The following is a 26,646-nucleotide window of genomic DNA, read 5'->3' as shown; positions in this document are numbered from 1 at the left end:
CATTGTTCACGTTCACAAAAACTCATTTTTTAAGTAAACAGTAGGGTGCCCAGAAAAAACTGACCCCTTGCTCCACAAGTGGAAAGCGGTTTTTTGGGTTATTTTAAGCATCTGTGCAAATTTTTAGCGAAATTGGTTGAGATTAACCTATTGATACCCGAGCCTAAAGTTGGTGATAAAAATGTTTTTCTTACAAAAATGACTATTTTAAATCGCTAATAACTTTTCAGGATCGAGTTTCACAGCATTGGGATGTTATACAAAGTTGGTGATTATTAAATTTTGAATAAGAATCTCACTTTTGGGAATATTTGGATGGAAGTTGCGCACCGTGCAGATCAAACCGTAAGAAAGTTGAGTTTTCCATACATTTTTTCAATTTTTTCCATGCAAACTTCACCTTCGAGTATCAATGAGTAAATGATACTGCTCATATTTGACCCAGAGTCCTTAAATAGCTCAAGGAACAATATTCAGCTTGTGGAGCGAGGTTTTGAGAAAAAATCCTATATTCTGCACTGAAGAAAAAAGTTGAATTTTGGATTGTTTAAAATTTGGTAGGTTGAATATTATACATTTTTTGAGTAATATTACTCAAAAAATGTGTGAAAATGTGAATCTGACGATATGATCCTTCGAAGATTTTTTTTTAAATTTCAACCTCAACATTTGCAAAAGGCCCACAACATTTATTTTCGACCAAATTCAAATTCGAGCTCCTGATCTAATTTTACAGAACAGTTTTGTTAAGCTAATGCCCTAAAATTTTGATTGAAAATGTATAAGATTTCAGGATATTGAGAGTCACCTAAAACCCTTTGAAGGTATGTTGGGTAAGTTTTACATCTAGGGGAACTATACCCTTTCTCAGCCTATTTCTATTATCGGCCTATCAGCACTTTGATCATGAATTACAGCTTTCATAAAGTGTTTTTGACTGTTCCAAAGTGATAAATAGCTCAAATAAAAGTGAGCAAGCAACTCTCCATTGTTCATACATCTGAAAAAGTTGATTTAATAGCGGAAAACGGCAAAAGTGATGAGAATTGGTCGAACGGCTTAGAGTGATTAAAATGGGTATATTTCCCCTAATTTGAGTCATTCTTCACATTTGCTTTCAAAGATTTGCTTCGATCAAAGCAAACACATGGACAAACCATCAAAAATGCCATTTCCATCCCTAAACTGATCAGGTGCCTCTCGAATAAACCGCGTACATCCGATCAACCCGCTCGTGCAGGTCATGTCACCGACGTTTCTAAAACTGTGCGCCTCTCGAGTTGATAAGTAGAGATACCAACTCAATTTGTAGTGTGCTGCTCCTGCCACTCTGTGCATCAGTAGAATGTCGACAATGGGGGTCGTTTCTTCCGACTTGAAACTTGTATCGTAATTTTGCTATGACATTAGTTCACACTACATGGCGTTTCTCGGAGGAACGTCGTCGCAAATCGCAACCAAAATGGGTACTTAGCAAGCTAGCTTCGGCTAAAACCAAAGTTTAAGTGGCGGCAAATTGATTTGATCATCGTCGTGCAACAGGGGGGATTCTGCTGGGTGCCAGCTACAACATATAATTTGATTTGCCGACGTCAACTACGACGACGACGATGGCGGCGGGTTTGAAGAGTACGTTGTGAGTGTTATCTCCTCTGGAAGCTGTTGTGAACGAAATTTCCTGGGTGGTATGTTTCGATTAAACTATTACGGATGTAGGTAACTCACAGTTTTTGTTCAAATGCAATAATCGTGATTGGGGGTGAAAGTGCGGAAGGTATCAAGTGTTGGGAGTTTGAAATTTTAATCTGATGTAGATTTTTGGGCTGATTAAAGACTTAAATAATTATTTCTATATTTTTAAAAATAGTTTCGATTCTGACCATATTTTAAACAATTCATGTGGAAAGATTCCATGAAATGCCAAATAATCTCACGAACTGCTCTCTTCCCAAGCTGCTTAGGGTAGAGTAGTCATCAATGAGACACGGGGAACAATGATAAAATGGCTCTCACAAGTCGTAGTTTCAACCAATCAGGCTCATATTTGGGGGAAAAGTATGTCTACTGGATACACGTCTGCCATAATAGTGGCTTTGGTTATCGACGCTCCCTTGAAAAGTTATTCATAAATGTTTGATTCTGGGGTGTAAAAGTAAATTATGGACAAAAAATACTTTTTCGCTCGTAGGCTGCCATTTACACCAAAACTAATATTTCTTCAAATTTCTTTCGACGTTCCATAGGGATTGAGTTGGGCTACAATGTCCTTTCATTAGGTTTGACCAAAATTTAGAATATACCCAGAATCCAGAACTGTCTCATTGTTCCCCACTCATTTCATCTCATGGGTAACAATGAGACACTTTGATTTTTCTTCATTAAACTTTTCAAAATCGATCGAAATTTTTCAAAACATGTATTAAAAATGATTTTTGGCATATTTATAGAGTTTTAACTTCATTTAACCAAAAATACAAAGTTATTTGGTATAAATATACGAATTTTACAAAATTTAAATACTTTTTAGTATAACTTTTGTTAATTAAAGTTTCATGCTGGCAAAATTGCTCTAAAATGTTCAAGGCAAGTCACCTGCAATGGAACAATACATAAACATGATGTTTTACTAGAAAAATCTTGATTTTCGTAGTGTGTCTCATTGTTCCCCAGCTGTCTCATTGTTCCTGCCACTTGCGTCTACAATGAGACAGTTGAATAACTCTGGCTGTAGATGTCGGATCGATCTCATATTTTGGTCAATGTTAGAACACATTAAAAGAAAGAAAATGCAACAAAAAGCTCATTAAAACATGCTGATGAAAAAATGAGAAAAATCTTTGAAAGTTGAAAACCAAAAGTGTCTCATTGATGACTACCCTACCCTACTTTTTATCTACGGATGATCTCGTTCACGATCATATTGGTTGGTGACGGAGTCAGTGGCATTGTACCTAAACCGCTCCTTTGTCGATCACACGGTCGGTTATCTCCGGCGTTATTGCTGTTTACATTCCAAGCATGCTCTCATAAAACAACACTTTAGCGATATCGCTCCGTGCCAGAAGTGCACTGTGTCACCGTCGTTCTCACCTTGAGCCACCATTTAAAACCGATTAGTGTCCGCTTGAAACGTGATGTTTGCAGCTCGTCTAGAACTTGGGGTATTTTGCCTGCAGTTAGGGCTGTTTAGAGTTGTTTTCTTTATTAATTGAGAATACCGTCCGCATCGGCACGCGGCACGACCTCCTCTTCTATTGTTCTCCACCAAGCAATTTGTCCAACCTTAAACAAGCTTGGTGTCCGTGATTGCCCATCCCATCCCCAACCCAACTCGAATCGACTCGACTCACCTGTAATGGCTTGAATCAACGCGAAGAACATCAGCGTGTGCCGTCGGCCAAACTGGTCCGAAATCCAGCCGCTGCCAACACTGCCCATGGCGGCCCCCGCCAAAAAGCACATCTCCACGATACTCATCATCCTGGCCCGGTCACACACCAGCCCGAACTCGGCAATGACCGTCTGACCGAAAATGGTTCCATCGAACTCGTACGCCGCACAGCTGACCTGCTCGAACTGCTCGGACACGTTCATCGAGGCAAAGTACCCGGCGAACCCGTCCGCGGTCAGCTGCTCGTACGGCACGTTCAGCTGGGAACACTGCGCTCCGTTGGGCTGCGTCAGGTTGCGCCATAGGTCCACCGGAACCGACCGGAGGTGGGCGGGACGGGCGCACCAAAAGTCGCGGGATGCTGCCTGGGAGCAAAAAATAAATAAAGGAAGGTGAAGATATTAAACAAAATAAAGTGTGATTAATGTGCTTGATTGTCCATAACCAGCTCATACCAGCTAGGCTAGTTGTCGGAAGCAGTGAATACGGGCTGAAGTATTGTCGGAAGAATACATGATGAATAAAGCATGTTTACTTGGTAACACAAATTTGGAAAAGATTTGCAATCGGCAAATTTTGTACATTTTTCCTTATTTCTATCGTCCAAAAATCTTATGCAAAATTGGCTGAACTTTTCGAAAAAAAACTTCCAAAAGCACACGATCGAATTTTAGAGGTTTAAAATTCGAAAACCTGATGAAAAATGGTTCAAATCATCATTTTTTCAAAAAACTTTTTTTGTAAAATTCTGATAACTCGTGAAGAATACACACAAACTCCTTGTTTTTCTATATCATTTTTTTTTGTTTTTGTCTGCTTTACAATTTGGTTAAGAGTAAATCTCTACCAACTCACACGAAATCGAGAAAAGTTGCCCCGACCCCTTTCCGATTTGCGTGAAGCTTCGTCCTAAGGGGTAACTTTTGTCCCTGATCACGAATCCGAGGTCCGTTTTTTATATCTCGTGACGAAGGGGCGATTTGCAGCCTGAAACGGTGATGAGATAGAAATTTGGTGTCAAAGGGACTTTTATTTAAAATTGGACGCCCGATTTGATGGCGTACTCAGAATTCCGAAAAAACGTATTTTTTATCGAAAAAAAAACACCTTAAAAGTTTTGAAAACTCCATTTTCTTTTACTCTACTGTAAAAAAAAATTTGGAACATGTAATTTTATGGGAAATTTAATGTACTTTTCGAATCTACATTGACCCAGAAGGGTTATTTTTTTATTTAGAACAAAATTATTCATTTTAAAAATTTCGTGTTTTTCTAACTTAGCGGGGTTATTTTTTTAGAGTACAATAATGTTCTAAAAAGTTGTAGAGCAGACAATTACAAAAATTTTGATATATGAACATAGGGAGTTTGCTAATAAACATCACGAGTTATCGCGATTTTACGAAAAAAAGTTTTGAAAAAATACTTTTTGTGTTTCTTTTTGTTTCGTCGTCCGTGTCTGTCGCGGGTGACGATGAACGGCCATGATCGACGACGACCAACTTTTTCAAAACTTTTTTTTTCGTAAAATCGCGATAACTCGTGATGTTTACAAGTAAACCCCTTATGTATATATATCAGTTTTTTGTAATTGTCTGATCTACAACTTTGTAGAACATTATTACACTCTAAAAATAACCGTGCAAAGTTAGAAAAAACACGATATTTTAAAATGATTTTTTTTTTCAGATGAAAAAATGACCCTTCTGGGTTAATGAAGATTCGAAAAGTACATTAAATTTCCCATAACATGTTACAAAATTTTTTACAGTCAAGTAACGGAAAATGGGAGAGTTTTTAAAACATTTTTAGTGTTTTTTCGATGAAAAATTCGTTTTTTTCGGAAATCTGAGTACGCCATCAAATCGGGCGTCTAATTTTACATAAAAGTCCCTTTGACACCAAATTTATATCTCATCACCGTTTCAGGCTGCAAATTATTGAAAAACACCGCTTTTTTCGCATGTTCAAAAATGGAAGGGGTCGTACCGCCCCTCACGGGTCCCCCACAGACCGTTATTATGAAAAAAAAATTCCACCCAAACAAATGATTGGACATGGTTCCTGGGCCCATTCTGCACCTCTGGGCCGAGTTTCAAAATATTTGCCGGCAGAAATTTCGAATACGGTCAGTTTTAGTGTTTCGAGTAGAAATTAAGGAGAAATCACATGTAAAATGCGTAGGAAATGAGCAAAGTTTCAATGTTTCAACTCCAAAACATTAGTGGTCATGGTTTTACATTGTATTAACATGTAGCAGAATGATATAAAAACGATTTACAGCACTGACTTAGCCGAATTAAGCCTAAGTCAAGTGACTTAGATATATAATTTACAAGTTTATACCTTAATATTAAAAAAAACTCCTACATCAAGGAATTTTAAGTCAAGGAAAACTAGATTGCACAAAAATTACTTAAAATGAGGTGACTTTGAGTCTAGGGGTGACATTGTACCAATAAACGCATAAAGATTGCTTTGATAAGCTTGAATTTTATGTTAATTTATTTATTTGTAGATGGATTAATTTGATCTATTTATGTTCCCACAAAGAAATTTGATGATATTGCTACGCAAATTCACCTTGCGAATGAAATCCGGAGAGTACTCCAGCCACTAGCGTGCCCAGCTCTTTGAGGAAGGTGGGGCAATAATATGCACGTTTTGAAAAATACGTCATTTGTGGATAACCCCTGACCAAATTTAGAACAAATTTCTGTGGATGGTGGGGCAGTTGCCTCATGTTGCCCCACCCTGTGCACGCTAGTGACTCCAGCTATCATTTAGCTCATATATTTTTGTTGTCCTGTGTAATGATTATACTTAGCAAAAGTTATTTCAAACCAACCAATTATTTTCCAACATTGCAGTTATCGTCATAAAATAAAATAACATTTCATAATTGAATAAAATAATGTTGATACACTCATAGTTAGGATTCAATAAAACATAATATTAATAATCAAGAACGTTCACTAATAATGTATTCATCAAAACAAATCCTACTTCTGCCCAATGTGAAAACACAATAAATCTTTTAACAAGCTTGGCATATCTTATGAAAACATGAAAATAGTACAGTTAAATATCAAATCAAATCAAATTGTTCGCTTTACAACATTACCAGCCAAACTGGGGTGAGAGGCAACCACGTTCAACACTCTAACACCGAAACCGGTATAGTCAAGTATGTACAGGCGATGTAAGTTTTCAATGTGACTTGTGTCCTAAACCCTTGGCGGGGTCAAACGGTAAGGCTTACGAAACTAAAGCTTTATCTATTTTTTTAATGTTTCTTAGTTATTGAACTTTTTATGCCAGAGGACAACATAATCTTAGAACAATATTTGCAACGATTATACTTTGCAATTAAAGCTTATCGAGCTTGTTGTTAAGCTATCTGGCTATTATAAAATCGTTAAATTTGGTACAATGTCACCCCTAGGCTCAAAGTCACCCCATTTTAAGTTATTTTTGTGCAATATAGTTTTCATTGACTTAAAATTCCTTGATGTAGGAGTTTTTTTAAATATTAAGGTATAAACTTGTAAATTATATACCTAAGTCACTTGACTTAGGCTTAATCCGGCTAAGTAAGTGCTGTAAATCGTTTTTATATCATTCTGCTACATGTTAATACAATGTAAAACCATGACCACTAATGTTTGGAGTTGAAACATTGAAACTTTGCTCATTTCCTACGCATTTTACATGTGATTTCTCCTTAATTTCTACTCGAAACACTAAAACTGACCGTATTCGAAATTTCTGCCGGCAAATATTTTGAAACTCGACCCAGAGGTGCAGAATGGTCTGTGGGGGACCCGTGCCCCTCCGTCACGTGATATCGAAAAACGGACCTCGGATTTGTGATCAGCGACGAAAGTTACTCCTAAGGACAAAGTTTCACGCAAATCGAAGAGCGGTCGGGGCAACTGCTGTGTGAGTTGGCAGAGACCTTTAAAAAAACCCTTGGATTGTTCCTTTTCCGCATATGGTCGTCTTGCCCCACAATAAGTTGTTTGTTAAAATAACTCTCAAAAAAATATTTATTTACATTTTTAGTTCCGGGTTGTTTTTTAACTGGGCGCTCGACAAATGTAAACAAACAGTAACAACAGTTTTTTTTTAAAGAAAATATAATGCATTGACGTTTCTCTCGTCAATTTTCGATCAACCCAGTTAACGAGCAGCATTCGATAACTGGGCTATGTTCTCAGCCCAGTTATCAAATAAGTACTGTAGTTTAATTCGGTATAGCAATTTTGAAAGGTAAGTCGTCATTTTTTAAGTTACAATCCAGACTCGATCAATTTTTGGCTGAGTTGTCTTGGTTGTAACTTACAATTTAGATAGAGACTTTAGACTTCAAATTAATGAGAAAATTCATGTGGACAAATGTGGACTAAAACAGTTGTTTTTATCATAGCCAGACAAATGATATAAGGGGAAATCATTTCCTGTTTTAGGGCAAAATAACCCGACTGTACTCAACTCATCTGTATAAAAAATACATTCTCAACAAGATTTTTGAAAAACTAGCATACTTCCCGAGCAGGGGTAAATAACACGGGAATACCAAATTTTGGTATTACTTGGGCAAATAACAGCGACCAAAATGTGCCCTTGGTTGCCCAGTAATAGATGGTAAAATACCATGAAATCATACCAAAGTCTTGAATGTGGAAGGGCACAACAATACCAAACCACGTTATTCCAAAGGTAAAATAATACCACAAAATAGAACCATTTCAATACTAAGTTGAGGTCTTCTGGATTTTTGAAATTTGCTTGAATACCAAAACTTGATATTGCCATGGTTTTATTTTTAGGTATTCCCGCGCCCTTGGAAAATCATATTTTGGTACTCGTTTTTCAAAGTATTTGGTTATCCCGACTTAGGAAAATTTCAACGTTTTTGAAAAAAATATTTGTGGGTATACCACACAAATTTTTTAAATCATCTTTAACATTTTTGGATTTCAAGTAATTTTAGCGCTAAATTAATTATCTCGTCAAAATTTTTAAAAAATTTCCCTTAGTTTCAGAGAAAATTGATGAAACCTTTCAATACCAAAATGTGGCATCCTGACTTAGAAAATTTTCCACAATTTCAAGTCATTTCTTTAGGGGGTATATCAAAAATGTTTAAAATCATGTTTGAAATTTCCTGTTTTCAATTAAAGCGTTTGCTTTGAGACATCATTTTAGCGCAAATTTAATTATTTTTTCAAAATTGGTCAACATTTTCCCATAGTTTCAGAGGAATTCGATAAAACACTTTAATACCAAAATAATACCAAAATGTGCCATCATGACTTAGAAAATTTTCCACAATTTCAAGTCATTTTTGTAGGGGGTATATCAAAAATGTTTAAAGTTAAGTTTGAAATTTCCGGTTTTCAATGAAAGCATTCGTTTTGACACATCATTTTAGTGCAAAATAATTATTTTGTCAAAATTGGTCAAAATTTTCCCATAGTTTCCGAGGAATTTGATAAATTACTGTAATACCAAAAGAATACCAAAATGTGGTATTCGATCATTGACAAATTCTGCAATTTTGCAATATCAAAACAATACCTTAAATTGGTATGATACCACATTTTGCTCTTGCATAATCCTTAAGACAAATTTTAAAGGGTCCAGAAATACCAAAATTTGGTATTGATACCAGAGAAAGGTATTATTACGCATTTCCCTTGTTATTTACCCATGCTCGGGTTATCCTCATTTCAGAAACCGTTTCATAAAATTTAAGTAAACATCCAAAGCACCCTGCTAGGTGAACCACCACACTCGGTGTCAATCAAAGCTACTTTTTTTTGCCTGCAACTGTTATTGCCACCGCAATCCTTTGAATTTTAATTTACTACACACACCGTACGCCGCCGCGACACGGCGCTGACCGGAGCCGGTTCCGTTCGTCGAGGAAGGTGCGTAATCAACCGATAAATACGCCAGTTCACCGTTCGTTAGGCGCTCGATTTAAATAACTGCCCGGTCTGGTGGTGGAGAAGCCACACGCGACGGGCGGCGCTCCGTCATTTAAATCGATACAGTTTGGTTGATTTTTATTTTTATTTTTTTATGTTACGGTTTGTGTGTTGTTGTTTATTTTTATACTTTGCCTAATTGTTATGCCGATTCGAATTGCGTTCGTGTTTTAAAAAATAAATGAATCGTATTGCGATGGCCAAGGTCGAACGGGAAACGGTTCTAGGGGTGATTCCATCGACTTTAGGACGTGACGTTTTTTTTATGGGTTGATTGTATCATAGCAGATAAAGTTCAAATTATTTGTTTTCTGTGCCATAAACTATTGAACACGATTTGTTGTTATAGAAGCCTTTGAATAGTCAATTTGTTTGTTACTTTATGATCAAAACAAATAAGTCACAATGAAATACGTAATAAAAAGCCGAAACTCTATGACCATTTAGAAACGATCCCTAATAATTGATGGAATGGCTAATAAACATATTGACTTGGTTGAAATGTGTTCAAGTCACCAAAAGGAGTTGATTCCCGAGCAGACGGAAATAATATGGGATTTTTTTTTTTGATATTTGAAAATACTAGGCCAAAAACATTATATATGTTATTTATAACAGGATTTGTTATTCGTCGTTGTGATTTTTTTTGTTATTGGGTTGTTATTTTTGTTATTAATTTTTTTTGTTATTTTAACAACTAACCCGATCATCCCAATAACAGTTGAAGGTATTCTTTCATAACAAAAAATGTTATTCCAAACCAATTACAAATTTTGTAATGATAACATAAACTGTTATTGAACCCATATGCAAAAATGATTTTGTCAAAAAGATTCCATAACACTTTCCGTTATTTTAACAGTATTTGTTATTGAAATGGTATGAATTTTGTTTTTATCGTCTGCCCGGGTTCAATTAAATTTTCAACTGTTTTTAAAGCTAGCTTACAATTCTTTTTTTATTTAAAAAAATGTTTTTTTAAGGTTAAAACTGAGAAAATAAAAATAACATCCTTGAAACTTGTTTTGAGCTCCTAGCTCCAAACAGTAAAAATCCGTATAATTAGTTTTTTTAGGAAAAAAATCATATTAAAGATGTTTTTAAACCCCAATGAAGCTTATTTTTTTATTCAGATGAAACCGTATAATGTTATGTGTAAGTCACCCTCAAAATTGTACCAAAAAATCAGGGACAAAAAAATGTTGAAAGTATGCACGGTGATTACGATTAAAAATCATCAAGTCTGATATTTGGCACCATGGAACCATGCATGAAAGAAGGCCCTTTCCTGACATTTAGATGAATTGAAATACTTCATCGAGGGGCTAAAATAACTTTATTTTTGATGTTTCCGATCCAAATTATCTAAATAATTGCAAGTAGACGCATAAAAAACGTTACTTAATCCACCTCTAAGTAGTTGGTGCCTTTCCTTCATTTACGTTATAAATAAAATAAGTTATGAATAAAAAAAATCAAACTACCTACAGACTTTTTTTATTTTATTCAAAACTTTTTTTTATTAAGTCCTTTTAGTTGCTACGACCAGGTTGGGACCGAGGATCGGTTTTAAATCTAATATATAATAAAAATAAAAAAAACTCCATACAATCCATACTTGGAGATCATGTAACTGACGAGGGTTACTTGGTCTTGCAGGTCTTGAACCTGCCGATGTATTCGGAGAAAATACCCTACAGCTCAACCGAACTGTAGAACACCTCTCCGGCTTCCTCCTCCGTGGCTCCACCGTCTCGGGTGCCACCTTGGTTGCTTCCTGCGGGCCGAGGGTGATTCTCGATTTTCCAACCGGAACTGCGCCCGGCAGCGGAGGGAACTCCGCCGGCGTAAACGCCGAAACTGCTGAACCTTGCTTCTCCGCCTTCCTTGCCGGCGGTTTCGGTTTCGACGCCTGCTGGCGCCTCCGGATGAAGTCCGCCCGCTTGGGGCAGCTGCGGTCCGTGGCTTCGTAGGCTCCAGAGCAGTTAGCACACCGCTTCGGCTCTGCTTCTTGGACTTTGCACTCGTCCGTCTTGTGGGGATCCCCACAGTTGTTGCACCTCCCTTTGAGGTGGCAGTTTCTGGTTCCATGGCCCAGCTGCAAGCAGTTCCTGCACTGGGTCACGTTCGGTCGCTTGTTCCGGTATGCCTACCACCGGATGATAGTGCTTGCCACAACCTTCATTGCCGAGAGCTTCTTCAGATTGGTGTATCCCTTGGGGAAGACCACAATGTACGGAGTTTCGTTCACGGTATACTTTGCCTTCCGCTTGATGACATGCACCTCCAGCGCGTCCAGCATGAGATCCCTCTTCAGCAGGTACTTGACCTCATCCGGTTTCAGTTCATCAGGCAAACCACGAAGAACCACCCGATGGTTTCGTTCGCTCCGTCGTTCGTAGGTGTAGAATTCCACTTTCTTCCTCTTGAGAAGCTCCTGCAACTTGTCAAAATCTTTGACAGAGAAGCAGGTCACTTTGGTTCCAAATCGGGTTAGTTTGTAAATCGGGTTGAAACCAAATTTAAAACTTTCCACTATCGCCACGAGCTTGTAAAACTCCGTGGTGTTCTTCACCACCAAAGGTGGTTGCTTTTGTTTACCTACCGACTGACCGGGTGGTGGAACCGCCGGGGCGTCTCCTCCTCCTGCTGGGCTGGCATTGTTGTTGTTTTCGTTTTCCGCTAGCGGGCTGAACTTGTTGTTATTGAGCATATTCTGTTCCACTTTTCCTTCTCCGACGACAGCTCCGGTGATCTCAGGGGTCTTCTTCTGCTTCCGATTTCCGGGGATGAGTTGGAAATCATCCGTCTTGGAGGTCTCTTCCACCTCCATCCGTCAAACAACTCGAGGCACGCAACGTTGCCTTTAGAGCGCACGTCGCTGTCTTAAGTTATGTTAACTTAAATGATATCTATGTACTTTTTGGAAGCCGGATCACACTTAAATGTATGTAAACTATGTCCGGATCCACCATCCGACCCATCATTGGTTAGGTTATCAAAAAACTTTTCCAACGAGTCCAAAACATTGAAGATTTTTGTCTTTATCGCCATAATCTATGCACTTTTTTTATATCATTTCAGATTTCTATTGCCAGGATCAACCAAACTCCTTCACAGGTGGAAACCAATGGAGTTTGACCGGATATTTAAAAGTTAATTGTAAACACTAAAATTTATTGTATATTGTATTAAAACGATGTAGGTTTTTGGTGCTACTGCTTTGGTGGCTTTTCCTACCGAATAAAAAAAATCAATCAAATCAAATCAATCAAGATCTGGCAACCCTGTCGAGATATGGCCACTTATTTGAAATTCATGTACATTTTTATTGTGGATCTAATAAATAAATGAAATTTGTGTCCAACCCCATCATATCACCCATTGTTGGTAATGAGTTAGGAAGGCTCCAACCGCATAGGTGGAATATGTTAGTTTTTTTTGTAGCTTTTCTGTAAAAAAAAAGTTCAATATTCTCTAAATAAGTGAAAGTTGACGCAAATAACAGAATAGCGAATGAGCTTATTGATTAATTTACATTGTGTAACTTTTGGAACTTATGTTCAAACTGCACAGGAAATTATTTATCAGTAACAATGTTCTGATCCCATTTATAAGCAACTGGATCATTCCACTAATTAAAAAACATTGTTGTAGTGATATTTTTACATCATGAAATCCATCGAGACGATTGCATCATGGGAATTCGTTCTTTAGACGACGCCTCCATCCTTTGAGTCGAGTTTTCCTAGATATGCACTTTACGATCTATATTTGAATACCAGTTTCATAATTCTACAATATGTGGAGAGGTTGATTTCCCGCAGCGTGCCGACCAACCTACTCGACGGTTGGCTAATGAAAGAGGCCGACCGCTGACTCTGACCCACGAACTGTCAGATCCATTTGGCTGCGTCCATGCACTGTCACTCGAAGGCTGCGTCTGGTGCGCAACCAGATCGAGGGGACTATTCGGGCCCACACATCTTCCCCCTTCTCTAAAATAATCAGTGCCTCAATAAGTTATGATTACGTAGAATGTTGACGCTCATAAACAAACATTTATTTTGACAAGCACCAACTCTTGCTAATCCTGCTACATGTTAATTTCCGTTCCCGGAAACCACTAACAATCCAATAACATTTTTTCTATCTGCCTCAACAGACATGCAAACACTTTTTTTGCCTATATATATTCTGTTAATCCCTAAAATCTTTAAAATTTGCATATTAAAAAGTAATACAAATTTATATCCTTAACTTATTTCGATGTGTTCTCCATGATGCCAACAAACATTTTTCCCTTTTTTGGTACATATTTTCATATTTTGAAAACGTGTTCTTTATCCTTTCTTTCTGCGATTTCATGCCAGGCATATTCAGTGAACATCCACAAACCTCTTCTTCCCCGGGCCTTTTCAGTGGATATTCACAAGCCATCTCTCCGCCAGGCCTATTCAGTGGATATTCACAAGCCTCCTCTTCGCCAGGCCTATTCAGTGAACATCCACAAGCCATCTCTCTGCCAGGCCTATTCAGTGAACATCCACAAGCCTCCTCTTCGTCAGGCCTATTCAGTGAACATCCACAAGCCATCTCTCTGCCAGGCCTATTCAGTGGATATTCACAAGCCTCCTCTTCGCCAGGCCTATTCAGTGAACATCCACAAGCCAACTCTCCGCCAGGCCTATTCAGTGGATATACACAAGCCTCCTCTTCGCCAGGCCTATTCAGTGGATATTCACAAGCCTCCTCTTCGTCAGGCCTATTCAGTGAACATCCACAAGCCATCTCTCTACCAGGCCTATTCAGTGAACATCCACAAGCCATCTCTCTGCCAGGCCTATTCAGTGGATATTCACAAGCCTCCTCTTCGCCAGGCCTATTCAGTGAACATCCACAAGCCATCTCTCTCCCAGGCCTATTCAGTGGATATTCACAAGCCACCTCTTCGCCAGGCCTATTCAGTGAACATCCACAAGCCTCCTCTTCGCCAGGCCTATTCAGTGGATATTCACAAGCCATCTCTCCGCCAGGCCTTTTCAGTGGATATCCACAAGCCTCCTCTTCGTCAGGCCTATTCAGTGAACATCCACAAGCCATCTCTTCGCCAGGCCTATTCAGTGGATATTCACAAGCCTCCTTTTCGCCAGGCCTATTCAGTGAACATCAACAAGCCATCTCTCTGCCAGGCCTATTCAGTGGATATTCACAAGCCTCCTTTTCGCCAGGCCTATTCAGTGAACATCCACAAGCCTCCTCTTCGCCAGGCCTATTCAGTGGTTATTCACAAGCCATCTCTCCGTCAGGAATGGGTGACATTCACAGGCCAACTCCTTCTTTTCTCCGGAAAAAGGAAAAAGAAAACTTTGACCGTTTTTTACACAGCCCACATTTTAATCTTCTATATTTAGTGGTATTTATAGTTACCGAGAGCTTAAATTACAAAGCAGAAAGAGCAGTCTTTAAAATTCCTAAATCGGGATTTGCAGACAAAATCACGGATATTGTACAGACATTGAAAATCTGACATCACTTCAAAATAAGTGTCAAAATAAATTTTCTTTCTCTTTCTTGCAGTTCAGCTTTTTCCAGTCTCCCACTCTTTCGTTTCCGTCTTCACATTCCTCAACCACAGCAAAGCAAACCATGCAAATGTCGCAGAAATCAAAAATTTCAGCCGAAAGTTCACGCTCTCAGTGTGACTGCTTAACACACATTCAGCTTTTGAGCAGCAATCGGTCGATCCCCCTCCACAGCCGAAAAAAACAACTCACTGATCTCCATTTTAATTTCACTCACCTGTCACGCTGGGGGTACACCGAAAACCAAAAACACTAGAGCCAAAACGAGAAAAAAAAACAAAATAATCGCTCTCCAGGCAGGATTCGCCATTGTGGAGAGGTTGATTTCCCGCAGCGTGCCGACCAACCTACTCGACGGTTGGCTAATGAAAGAGGCCGACCGCTGACTCTGACCCACGAACTGTCAGATCCATTTGGCTGCGTCCATGCACTGTCACTCGAAGGCTGCGTCTGGTGCGCAACCAGATCGAGGGGACTATTCGGGCCCACACACAATACATCGTCTTAGTGCGTTTAAATTCAAACCTCGTTAATTGCTCTCCACTTTGTGGATGTAATTGAGGCAATCTAAGATCGAGATCTTTCGATAGGATCTCTAATTGAAACGCACTAAAGTACGTGAAACTTCCGATTCCTGAAATATTGCCTGAAGAGTTCGACAGACCTGTCGCGAATACCGGATCACGGCACGAGTTAAGTTCAATGTCACAGACTTTTTTATGTTTTGTCTGTTACGCTTTGTTACTTCCGAAGAGCGAACTGTGGTCAACAAAATCCGGCCACTTTAGGGGAGTTGGTAAGGTTGTAAACCGAGAAAAGTTTGGTATTTCGCTGTTTTCAAAGTTTTATCAGTTTTTCTTAAAATAAAACTTTTGTCACATGAGCATTCAAATATTTTTTGCCGGTAATCGAGTCAGATTACGCTTAAAAATAAGCTATTAATAAATTGTCGATCAAACTATTTTGCAGTAACAATTAAACCTTGTCTCCCCTAAACGTTCGTCTTGTTCCTTGTTGATCCTTTGCCCCGATCCAGTTTAACCAGAATAACAACTTTTTTTTTATTCGCAACACGAGAGTTATAAATATATGGGTGAAAGGTAAATAAAAAAGAGTTGTTCATTGATCTAGGTCGTCAACTTTAGTTCGCGCGATTATTGGACAGTTAATAAAGCTAGAGTTTTTCCTCAAAGTGTTCAAAATATGTATTTTGAAATAAAATTTTGCAAATATGTAGTCCAATGTTTGATCCTTAATTTTTTTTAACTGTGCAATGTAACGCTTCCTTGCAGGGAGCAACAAAAAAGATTCGCGCACGCAAGGAGTCGGCAAACAAACGGAACTGTCGACTGTGAGAGAGACTTCAACGCGTTTTGTTGTCGGAACATTCGTTTTGCAGTACGGGCACAATCAGGAAGTTGTGCGCCTTCCCACGACTGACTGATGACTGAGTTCCTACCCCGTTTGTTGACCTATTGCGGCAACGACTTAAAGGATTGATATATTTATCAGAAATGAATATTTTCGGTGCGACTAAAATATAGTTTTTTTGACATGCTTTTTAATATTAGACCATGACATGGTTAAGATTTGTTAATGATGATTCATTAAATGGGGAGGCAAAAAATAAATCGTCAAGTATCAAGTCCAATAAACTTTGATTTTTTTCCGGCATTGATAATCAAATTTATATTTGAAATTTGCAAAAAGGCATCTTTTGAGCCACACAGAAGTACATGCAACAATATTTTACTCATCTCATCTCAATGTTTATAAAAAAAATCTTGAAAATATTTAAAGAAGGACCAAAAATTCATCAGTAATCCCATTTCAAATGAAAGTCTCGATTTTAAATTTTCACGATTATTCTTCATTATTTACATTCAAATATTTTTTGGCAACATTTATTTTTCGGGTTATAACCCATTTTTTCAAAAAAGTTATTGTTCTTTCAAAAAATTTGCTTGTATTTTATGGCTCATAAGATAAGCAGTTCTCTCAGATTTCGGTCATTCGATTTTTTTGTATTTTTTAATCCGACTGAAACTTTTTTGGTGCCTTTGGTATGCCCAAAGAAGCCATTTTGCATCATTAGTTTGTCCATATAATTTTCCATACAAATTTGGCAGCTGTCCATACAAAAATGATGTATGAAAATTCAAAAATTTGTATCTTTTGAAGGAATTTCTTGATCGATTTGGTGTTTTCGGCAAAGTTGTAGGTATGGTTTTGGTCTTCACTGACATTTTGATACACAGTTAAATTTTTTTTGATGATTTTTTATTAAACTTTTTGTCACTAAAACTTGATTTGCAAAAAAAAAACATTATTTTTTTTCATTTTCTGATACGTTTTAGGAGACAACTTTTCAGACATTTCCAGGTTGTGCAAAAAATCATTGACCGTGTTATGAATTTTTGAATTAAAAAAAAATCGAAATACCGGTCGCAAAAATTTTGCAACTTCATTTTTCGATGTAAAATCAAATTTGCAATCAAAGAGTACTGCAGTGAAATTTTGATAAAGTACACCGTTTTTGAGTTAAATCTATTTTCAGGTATCTTTTTTGGAAATAGTCGCAGTTTTTTATTTTTTTAAATTAATGCACATGTTTGCCCAGTCTTGAAAAAAATGTTTTGAAAAGCTGAGAAAATTCTCTATATTTTGCTTTTTTGAACTTTGTTGCTACGACCCTAAGTTGCTGAGATTTTGCCATGCAAAGGTTTAAAAACATGAAATGATGTTGATGTTTTCCAAGTATCACTTAAACAACCCACCATTTTCTAACGTCTTTATCTCAGCAACTTATGGTCCGATTTACAATGTTGAATTATGAAACCTTCGAAAAATTTTCCGATCTTTTCAATAAAAATATTTTCAAAATTTATGAATCAAAACAAACATTTTAAAAGGACTAAACATTCAATATTAAGCCCTTTTAAAATGTTAGTCTTGATTTAAAAATCTTGAAATAAGTTTATTCGAAAAGATCGGAAAAATTTCACGTATGTTTCATATTTTAACATCGGAAATCGGATTAATCGTTGCTGAGATATTGACATTAAAAAATGGTGGGTTGTTTGGGTGAGCCTTGGAAAACATAAATTTTCCTGTTTTTAAACCTTTGCATTTCAGCAACTAAGGGTCGTATCAACAAAGTTCAAAAAAGCAAAATATAGAAAATTTTCTCAGCTTTTCAAAAATATTTTTTTCAAAAGTGGGCAAACCTGTGCACTAATTTTAAAAAAAATTAAAACTGCGACTATTTTCAAAAAAGTTATCTGAAAATGGATTTAACTTGAAAACGGTAAACTTTATCGAAATATCACTAAAGTACTTTTTGATTGAAAATTTGATTTTACATCGAAAAATGAAGACGAAAAAATTTTTGCGAACAATATTTCGATTTTTTGAAAAAATCAGTATTGTTTAAAAAATTCATAATTCGGTCAAAGATTTTTTGCACAACCTGGAAATTTCTGAAAAGTTGGCATTTTTTGTCATCTAAAACATATCAAAAAATAAAAAAAATAAAAAGAGTGTTTTTGCAAATCAAGTTTTAGTCACAAAAAGTTAAATAAAAAATCACCAAAATTTTAATTACCGTGTATCATTTTTTTCAGTGAAGTCCATATCCATACCTACAACTTTACCCAAGATACCAAATCGATCAGAAAATTCCTTCAAAAGATTCAGAAATTTGAATTTTCTCATACCATTTTTGTATGGACAGCTGCCAAATTTGTATGGAAAATTGTACGGACAAACTAATCATGCAAAATGGCTTCTTTGGGCATACCGAAGGTACCAAAAAAGTTTCAGTAGGATTGAAAAATACAAAAAAAAAACGATTTCGTTGAGAATTGCCCAGATACGTTTTTGGCCTAATAAAAGATTCGCAAATCAACTTTTGTTGTATTTTTTTATATTTGTATTGGGTTTTGTTCATCGATTCCCCATGTCTGAATAAGCCTTCACACGTACAAATTTGGGGGCTGTCCATTAGGATGGTTTGAAGTTGTACGGAAAAATTCAAAATGGACTAATTTAATCAGAGCAGGCATTTTTCGGTAAGATTTGACGAAAACAAAAAAAATAGCGAGAAAAGCTTTTTGCAATTCCGTCGTGAAACTACTTACTTTTCCTGTCATTCTTGAACGACGAAATAGCCTACTTTTCTGTACCAAAAATAACAGAATCGAATAGCAACACTTTTCAAAATAATGATCTTTTCAGCACTTGTTTCGAAAAGTAACACTTTTCAACATTTTTTTGATTTGATCGATGTATTGACAAAATACATGAAAATTTAACATAAAATTTCACTCAGTGTGTGTTTTTTGGAATTGCAAAAAATGTTGTATGGAACTAGTTGCAAAACTTGATTTTTTCAGCACTCTTCGTATTTATCCAACTCGGTGATCCTCGTTGGATAAATGTACGACTCGTGCTGAAAAAATCCTCTTTTTGCAACTTGTTGCATAAACTACTATTTGCGATACTAAACATCGAAAATTTCCAAAAATTCAAAAGATGTTTAAATCAATCCAAACATGTTAAAAATGATTTTAAACGCAGGGGTATGCATTTTAAATCAATTTCAGCTGATTTTTCGGGTCATCTTTGAAGGGAGGGTGACAAAAACTTTAAATAAAATTTGTTCCAGCCTTATTACATTTTGATTTTCATAATTGAAATTTTTCAGTAAACTTAAAAACTAACACCGTAGCAGTATATTGGGGGCCCATCGCTCATGTCGAACCACCCTATTGTTGATAGAAACGGGCTATGAAGACATTCATAAATTTCGAGAGGTTTTCTGATCGATTTGGCGTTTTCGGCAAAGTTGAACGTTCTGATTGAGAATAATAAAACAAAGTAACACTTTTGAAAATTACCCGTTTTTATACATGGGTAATTCTCTACCAACTCACACGAAATCGGGAAAAGTTGCCCCGACCCCTCTTCGATTTGCGTGAAACTTTGCCCTAAGGGGTAACTTTTGTCCCTGATCACGAATCCGAGGTCCGTTTTTTGATATCTCGTGACGGAGGGGCGGTACGACCCCTTCCATTTTTGAACATGCGAAAAAAGAGGTGTTTTTCAATAATTTGCAGCCTGAAACGGTGATGAGATAGAAATTTGGCAACAAAGGGACTTTTATGTAAAATTAGACGCCCGATTTGATGACGTACTCAGAATTCCGAAAAAACGTATTTTTCATCGAAAAAAACAATAAAAAAGTTTTAAAAATTCTCCCATTTTCCGTTACTCGACTGTAAAAAATTTTGGAACATGTCATTTTATGGGAAATTTAATGTACTTTTCGAATCTACATTGTCCCAGAAGGGTCATTTTTCATTTAGAACAAAATTTTTCATTTTAAAATTTCGTGTTTTTCTAACTTTGCAGGGTTATTTTTTAGAGTGTAACAATGTTCTGCAAAGTTGTAGAGCAGACAATTACAAAAATTTTGATATATAGACATAAGGGTTTGCTTATAAACATCACAAGTTATCGCGATTTTACGAAAAAAGTTTTGAAAAAGTTACTTTTTGCGTTTCTCTTTGTTTCGTCGTCCGTGTCTGTCGCGGGTGACCATGAACGGCCATGATCGATGACGACCAACTTTTTTAAAACTTTTTTTCGTAAAATCGTGATAACTTGTGATGTTTATAAGCAAACCCCTTATGTATATATATATCAAAATTTTTGTAATTGTCTGCTCTCCACCTTTTAGAACATTGTTACACTCTAAAAAATAACCCTGCAAAGTTAGAAAAAACACGAAATTTTAAAATGAAAAATTTTGTTCTAAATGAAAAAATGACCCTTCTGGAAAAATGTAGATTCGAAAAGTACATTAAATTTCCCATAAAATGAAATGTTCCAAAATTTTTTACAGTCGAGTAACGGAAAATGGGAGAATTTTTAAAACTTTTTTAGTGTTTTTTCGATGAAAATACGTTTTTTCGGAATTCTGATTACGCCATCAAATCGGGCGTCTAATTTTACATAAAAGTCCCTTTGACACCAAATTTCTATCTCATCACCGTTTCAGGCTGCAAATTATTGAAAAACACCTCTTTTTTCGCATGTGCAAAAATGGAAGGGGTCGTACCGCCCCTCCGTCACGAGATATCAAAAAACGGACCTCGGATTCGTGATCAGGGACAAAAGTTACCCCTTAGGACAAAGTTTCACGCAAATCGAAGAGGGGTCGGGGCAACTGCTGTGTGAGTTGGCGGAGAATTACCCACATAACTTTTCTAATCTAATCTAATCTAACACAAACGCAGCCAGTCCGATGAAAGCTTGCTGGAAAGTCTTGTGATTAGATAACGCCCCAAGCACTTTGATTGACATTATTTAAAAAAATAATTTTGTCGATTAATTTAACCTGAAATAGCTGTTACTCAAAATCGGTACCCTTATCAAGATTTTACAAAATTACTTTTCGATAAATCTAAATTTAGAATTTTATTTCATATTTTTTATTTTAAGGTGCAATTTTTTTTCTGAAAACAGTCCAAACTCGATTATCCGAAGGCCTTGGCATAATTGTACTTCGGATAATCGAATTATGATTTTTTTCGTTGTATTATTTTTAATTGTTGAGCTCAAATTTGACCTTTAAACTCTAAAGCGATTTTGAATGTTAAAATCGAAAATGTCGGCGATGAAATATCAAAAAAATACATTTTTTTTTATTTAAATAAATAGGGTCGGAGAACTCGAATTTAATATTTGTTCGGACCAGTAGGCGAAATGATTTTTAGAGCAGCATTTATTCTTGCAGCTTAAAACTGTAACAGTTATTTTTATTAGACTTAATTTTACAATGCAAATCTCGATGAAATACTCACATTAACAGTTTCTATCTACACCTCTAAACCCCGCACAACATCAATCGCCGCTGCCTCCGTAGTAGATATGTTCCTAATTGATACAAAATTATGAAACCTACATTGGCGGCCGATCTGTTATTGATGTTGATAAATTATTTACTTACAATAAGATCAAATAATCCCTGCGGACAACAAATTGCACTTGATGAGGCACTTCTTCTATCTCTACATCTCCTCGGCTTTGGCTATTTGACATTTTCTCCTTCTTTTTACAAAATTCTTTCCCTTACCTCATCGATCATCTCAGAAATGGAGTACGCTAACGCGGTGCATCAACAATATTAAAAGTAAAAAAATAAAAATACGTTTTTTTTGTTCGTGTTTCGATTGTCCGAAGTCCCATAGAAACCTTTGGATAATCGAACTTCGAATAATCGTAGTTTCGGATAATCGGGGCTTCGAATAATCGAGTCTGGACTGTAATCCTTATCAAGACCTACAACTTTGCTGAAGACCCCAAATCTAGCAGAAATTTGCATCTTTTCTATGAATTGCCCAAATTTGTATGGAGGCTTGAATAAAGAAACTAATGGTGCAAAATATTCTTCTAGAACATGTGGAATCGAAGGATAAAGTTTCACACAAATACAATGAAAAGTAAATTTGCGAAAGACGTTATAACAATGAACAAAATGCTCACTAAATTGTATTACAAATAAATGTGTAAATATAGAAACTCATTCATAATTTCAAACAAACCACCAGCTAAAGATAAAGCCATTCCGTCAGATTACCTTTCTAGGTCAACTAGAACACACCGCAATAAAAAGTAGCACTCTTGGTGCAAGGTCAAGTGCGCGCCCAATGCCAATGGCTGATTGTGCTAAGCTGTTCGCGTCGTCCGCTCTTGGCAAATAAATAATAAACCATAATCCGTGCAGAGCGTGGCAGTCGAGCAGTCGAAACTTTTTTTAATTTAATAATTGCCACCAATCTAAACGCGTTTCGTTCCTTCCGATTGAATTTTGCATACCCCAAGCAACACCAGGCCCAATCAACGATTCGCGAGGCGTCACGGTTTTGTATTGTTTGTTGTGTGTGCTGAAAAAAGGGGTGGTGGTACTAAAGTGAAAACTTGGAACGGCCGGAGAACCGCCGTTGATGTTCAACGCTCGTAAAGAACCTCTGACAGCTTCTAGCGCACGCTCCATTCGAAATACGGTGTTGCACCAAACAACTGCGCGGGTTCGTTTCTTAACCAAGTCACTGTCAACCGGGTGATGTGTTGACGCAATTTGATTAAACCATCGATCTCCATAAATTGGTTTGTGATTGTCAAGCTATAACTTGGAAGCGGTTTATTGTGCAAATCGTTAAACATTTCTACTAATTTAGGATTAAATTTAAACAAGAGAGCACAACACCAACGATCGAAGTTTCTGTTGTTATGGCCCACAGTGGAGAAGAAGTGAGAGTCCAATACGCAAATACCTCGCAGATGACCTTTAGGCTGTGAACCTGTCAGTCAGGTGACTTGGAATATTCTACGTAACAATTGCAACAATGATATGATATAATTTGTTTCAAATTGCCAGCGCAAGCCCTTTCAGCATTGAGCCATTAGCCTCCTGTCCATTTAAACCGAAAACCCTAATCGATTCTTGCGAACCCGGGAAAAGGCTGTCAAAGCCCGACCACAATAAGCATACCGGTCTCCGGGCTCGTGGCGGATATATCGGAGTGACCAGCGCCCATCAAAAGCAGTAGTTGTTGGTCCAACAAAAAGTCAAGGCCAGGCTGCTTACAGAAATTGGTAGTCATTTACTAACGGCAATCGACCGATATCCGACTGCCGTTGCCATATGGTTGTGCTCAACAAAAAGGGGCTCATTAAAATGTGATGATTGACGGATTGTAGCAAAAATAAAATATTCATGTTTGTGAGCGATGCGTGTGCCGCTATGTGACTGCTGCTAACTTAGGAAAGGAAATGATAAATAATGTGTTTAGTAAGTACTAGTTGATATCGCGGGACTGTCGTTGATATGATGAGCTAGGCAAATTGTTTGACACTAGTTGACCTGGCAATCTTTTTTATGTGGCTCAAAGTGTATGTTTTTTATTGTCAAACCAGTACTAGTGTACTTTAGGATGAGTCCTACCTGCGTTAGGAAACCCATAGCACAATGGTCCTCTTACCTCCGCAACAAAGGTTCAAAAAACCCTTTTTTGACATCAATAAAAAGGAATAAAAAGTATAACGATATAACGATTTATATGGATTTTAAATGTTGTTGTTATTTTATTAACGTGACTTTAACCAAGATCTTAAATGAGTTTTTACATCAAGATGGCCATAATACCATAATAATTATTCCTGCAAACGAGAAAAGAAAGGAGATATCGATGATAAATTTCCTGAAAGAAACCAGTTTATACAACAAAATTTGAACCATTTTTAAAAGACATGAATGCCACAAAAATGGTAAAATGTCTATAATAAAAAAAAGAAAATAAAAACAAAAATTTTATTTTCAATAAAATTCGTTTATTTTAATCAAAAAGTTGTGTAAAATTGGCATGAAGTGAAAATCTGGCAAAAACTGTCAAAATCTGGCACTGAGAAGGATGAATCTTTATTCTGGCTGACACTTGAAAAATCTGGCATTCCCAGATTTATCTGGCAACCTGGCAACCCTGCACCCAACTGTCCACTTTCTTATCAATTTGATGTATTCGGCAAAGTTGTAGGTTAGTATCAGGATTGTACAATAGAAGATGGAAGAACAAACTAGTTCTGGCAACAATCGATAATATGTTTTAAAATAAATTAGGTTTTTTCTCAGACATTCAATTTTTTGAATCTGGAAAAAAAAATCTTGTTACAGTTGCGCAGTTCGCTCATTCGATTTTTTTTATATTTTTTAATCCGACTGAAACTTTTTTGGTGCCTTCGGTATGCCCAAAGAAGCCATTTTGCATCATTATTATATCCATATAATTTTCCATACAAATTTGGCAGCTGTCCATACAAAAATGATGTATGAAAATTCTAAAATTTGTATCTTTTGAAGGAATTTCTTGATCGATTTGGTGTCTTCGGCAAAGTTGTAGGTATGGATATGGACTACACTGACAAATTGATACACAGTAAAATTTTTTTTGATAATTTTTTACTAAACTTTTTGTCACTACAACTTGATTTGATACAATCTTTTACGTCGAATCTCAAGTTTGGATCAACAGAGTTTTTGTACTGTACTGTTACTGTATTTTAAAAAGCTCTTCTAGAACTCCAGAAACTGTTCGCAACTTGTGCGCCCTTTTTCAATTAAAAGTATTAATTATTTACTTTGAAAAAACGTTACTTAATCCACCCTTAGGTGGTTGGCGCCTTCCTCACATTTAAAGGGTGCTATCCAAAATGCAAAAAGTGCGTAAATAACACTTAAGTGCTTATAACTTTTCATAGGTTTGCCAGATCTTCAATGTTTTGGACGCGTTGGAAAGCTCTTTTGAGTACCTATCCAACGATAGGGCGCATGAGAGATCCGGACAACGTTTTTATCAACATATCTGAGATCCGGCATCCAAAAAGCGTATATATAACACTTAAGTGCTTATAACTTTTGATAGATTTGTCAGATCTTCAATGTCTTGAACGCGTTGGAAATACCTTTCTGAAAATGTATAGCATGACGGGTTTTCTTACAAAACCACCCTTTTTGCAATCTTCCGGACTTTTGTTAAAATGATTTTTTTAGCATAACTTTTGAAGTACTTAACTAAACTGCATCATTTTTCATAGCGACTTATGGGACCCCAAGACGGATCGAATGACGCCAAAACGAACAAAATCGGTTCAGCCAATGTCGAGATAATCGAGTGACAATTTTTTGATCAACATCCCACCAGACACACAGATTTGCTCAGAATTTGATTCTGAGTCGATATGTATATTAGGGTGTTTCATCCAAAAAAAAAAAGTTCTCAGAATCAGGCAAACCGAGGTTCCCCTAGTAGAGAATACCCATAGGGACTCTCATGCCAAATATCAGCCCATTTGGTTGAGAATTGGCCTGTCCCCAGCGGTTCAAAGTTTACATGTAAATTACTATGGGATTTTTATGCTTTTCGTTCAATCGTTCCTACAAGTCTGGGGACAACATGGATTCACACGGAATAAAGGCAGGTGTGTAGGGGATGGTCCAATGAACAAATTCCAGAAGGAATTAGGGTTGTCCATTCTGTCCCCAAGGTGCGCATTGGATCGACGTCCGGTGTCTCCAGAATCAACGATTCACCCTTCAAATGTACGCATTGTCCTTAGTATGCTATGACGGCTAGGTGAAAATTACGACGCCCCATGTCCGCTGGGGACAGGCCAATTCTCAACCAAATGGGCTGATATTTGGCATGGGAGTCTCTATGGGTATCCTCTACAAGGGGAACCTCGGTTTGTCTGATTCTGAGAACTTTTTTGTTTGGATGAAACACCCTAATGTATATGTTAAGGTGGGTCTACGAGGTCTAATTGAGATGTTCATTTTTCGAGTGATTTTATAGCCTTTCCTCAGTAACGTGAGGAAGGCAAAAATTGCGAAATAAATAGGGCGAATTCGTAGATGACCAATTCCATGTCAAACAGGGAATCGGTTGTACCCGACCTTCTCCGATGTCAATAAAAATTAGTAGACATGTTATCCTACGCTTATATAGGCCATTTTTGTGTATATGGAGCCAGTTACACTCGATAATGACATTTGAGAAGGGCGTAAGTGTTTTCAATATATTTGTATTTCGGAATTTAAATATTGCAAAAAATA

At 37.0% G+C, this 26,646-nt stretch overlaps 1 protein-coding gene across 1 annotated transcript in view; it reads right to left on the bottom strand.

Annotated features, from left to right (window-relative positions):
* LOC6053670 (organic cation transporter protein) overlaps positions 1-26,646 on the bottom strand; it is a 59,550-nt gene that overhangs the window by 16,731 nt on the left and 16,173 nt on the right. Inside the window, exon 2 of the mRNA XM_038262933.1 lies at positions 3,351-3,756. Within this exon, the coding sequence (XP_038118861.1) occupies positions 3,351-3,756 (406 nt within the window). The remainder of the gene's footprint in view (positions 1-3,350; positions 3,757-26,646) is intronic.

Source organism: Culex quinquefasciatus, chromosome 3, assembly GCF_015732765.1.
Source record: "Culex quinquefasciatus strain JHB chromosome 3, VPISU_Cqui_1.0_pri_paternal, whole genome shotgun sequence".
Lineage (NCBI taxonomy): Eukaryota > Metazoa > Arthropoda > Insecta > Diptera > Culicidae > Culex > Culex quinquefasciatus.
The sequence above is the reverse complement of the archived record's forward strand: the minus strand, read 5'-3'. Positions and strand labels throughout refer to the sequence as shown.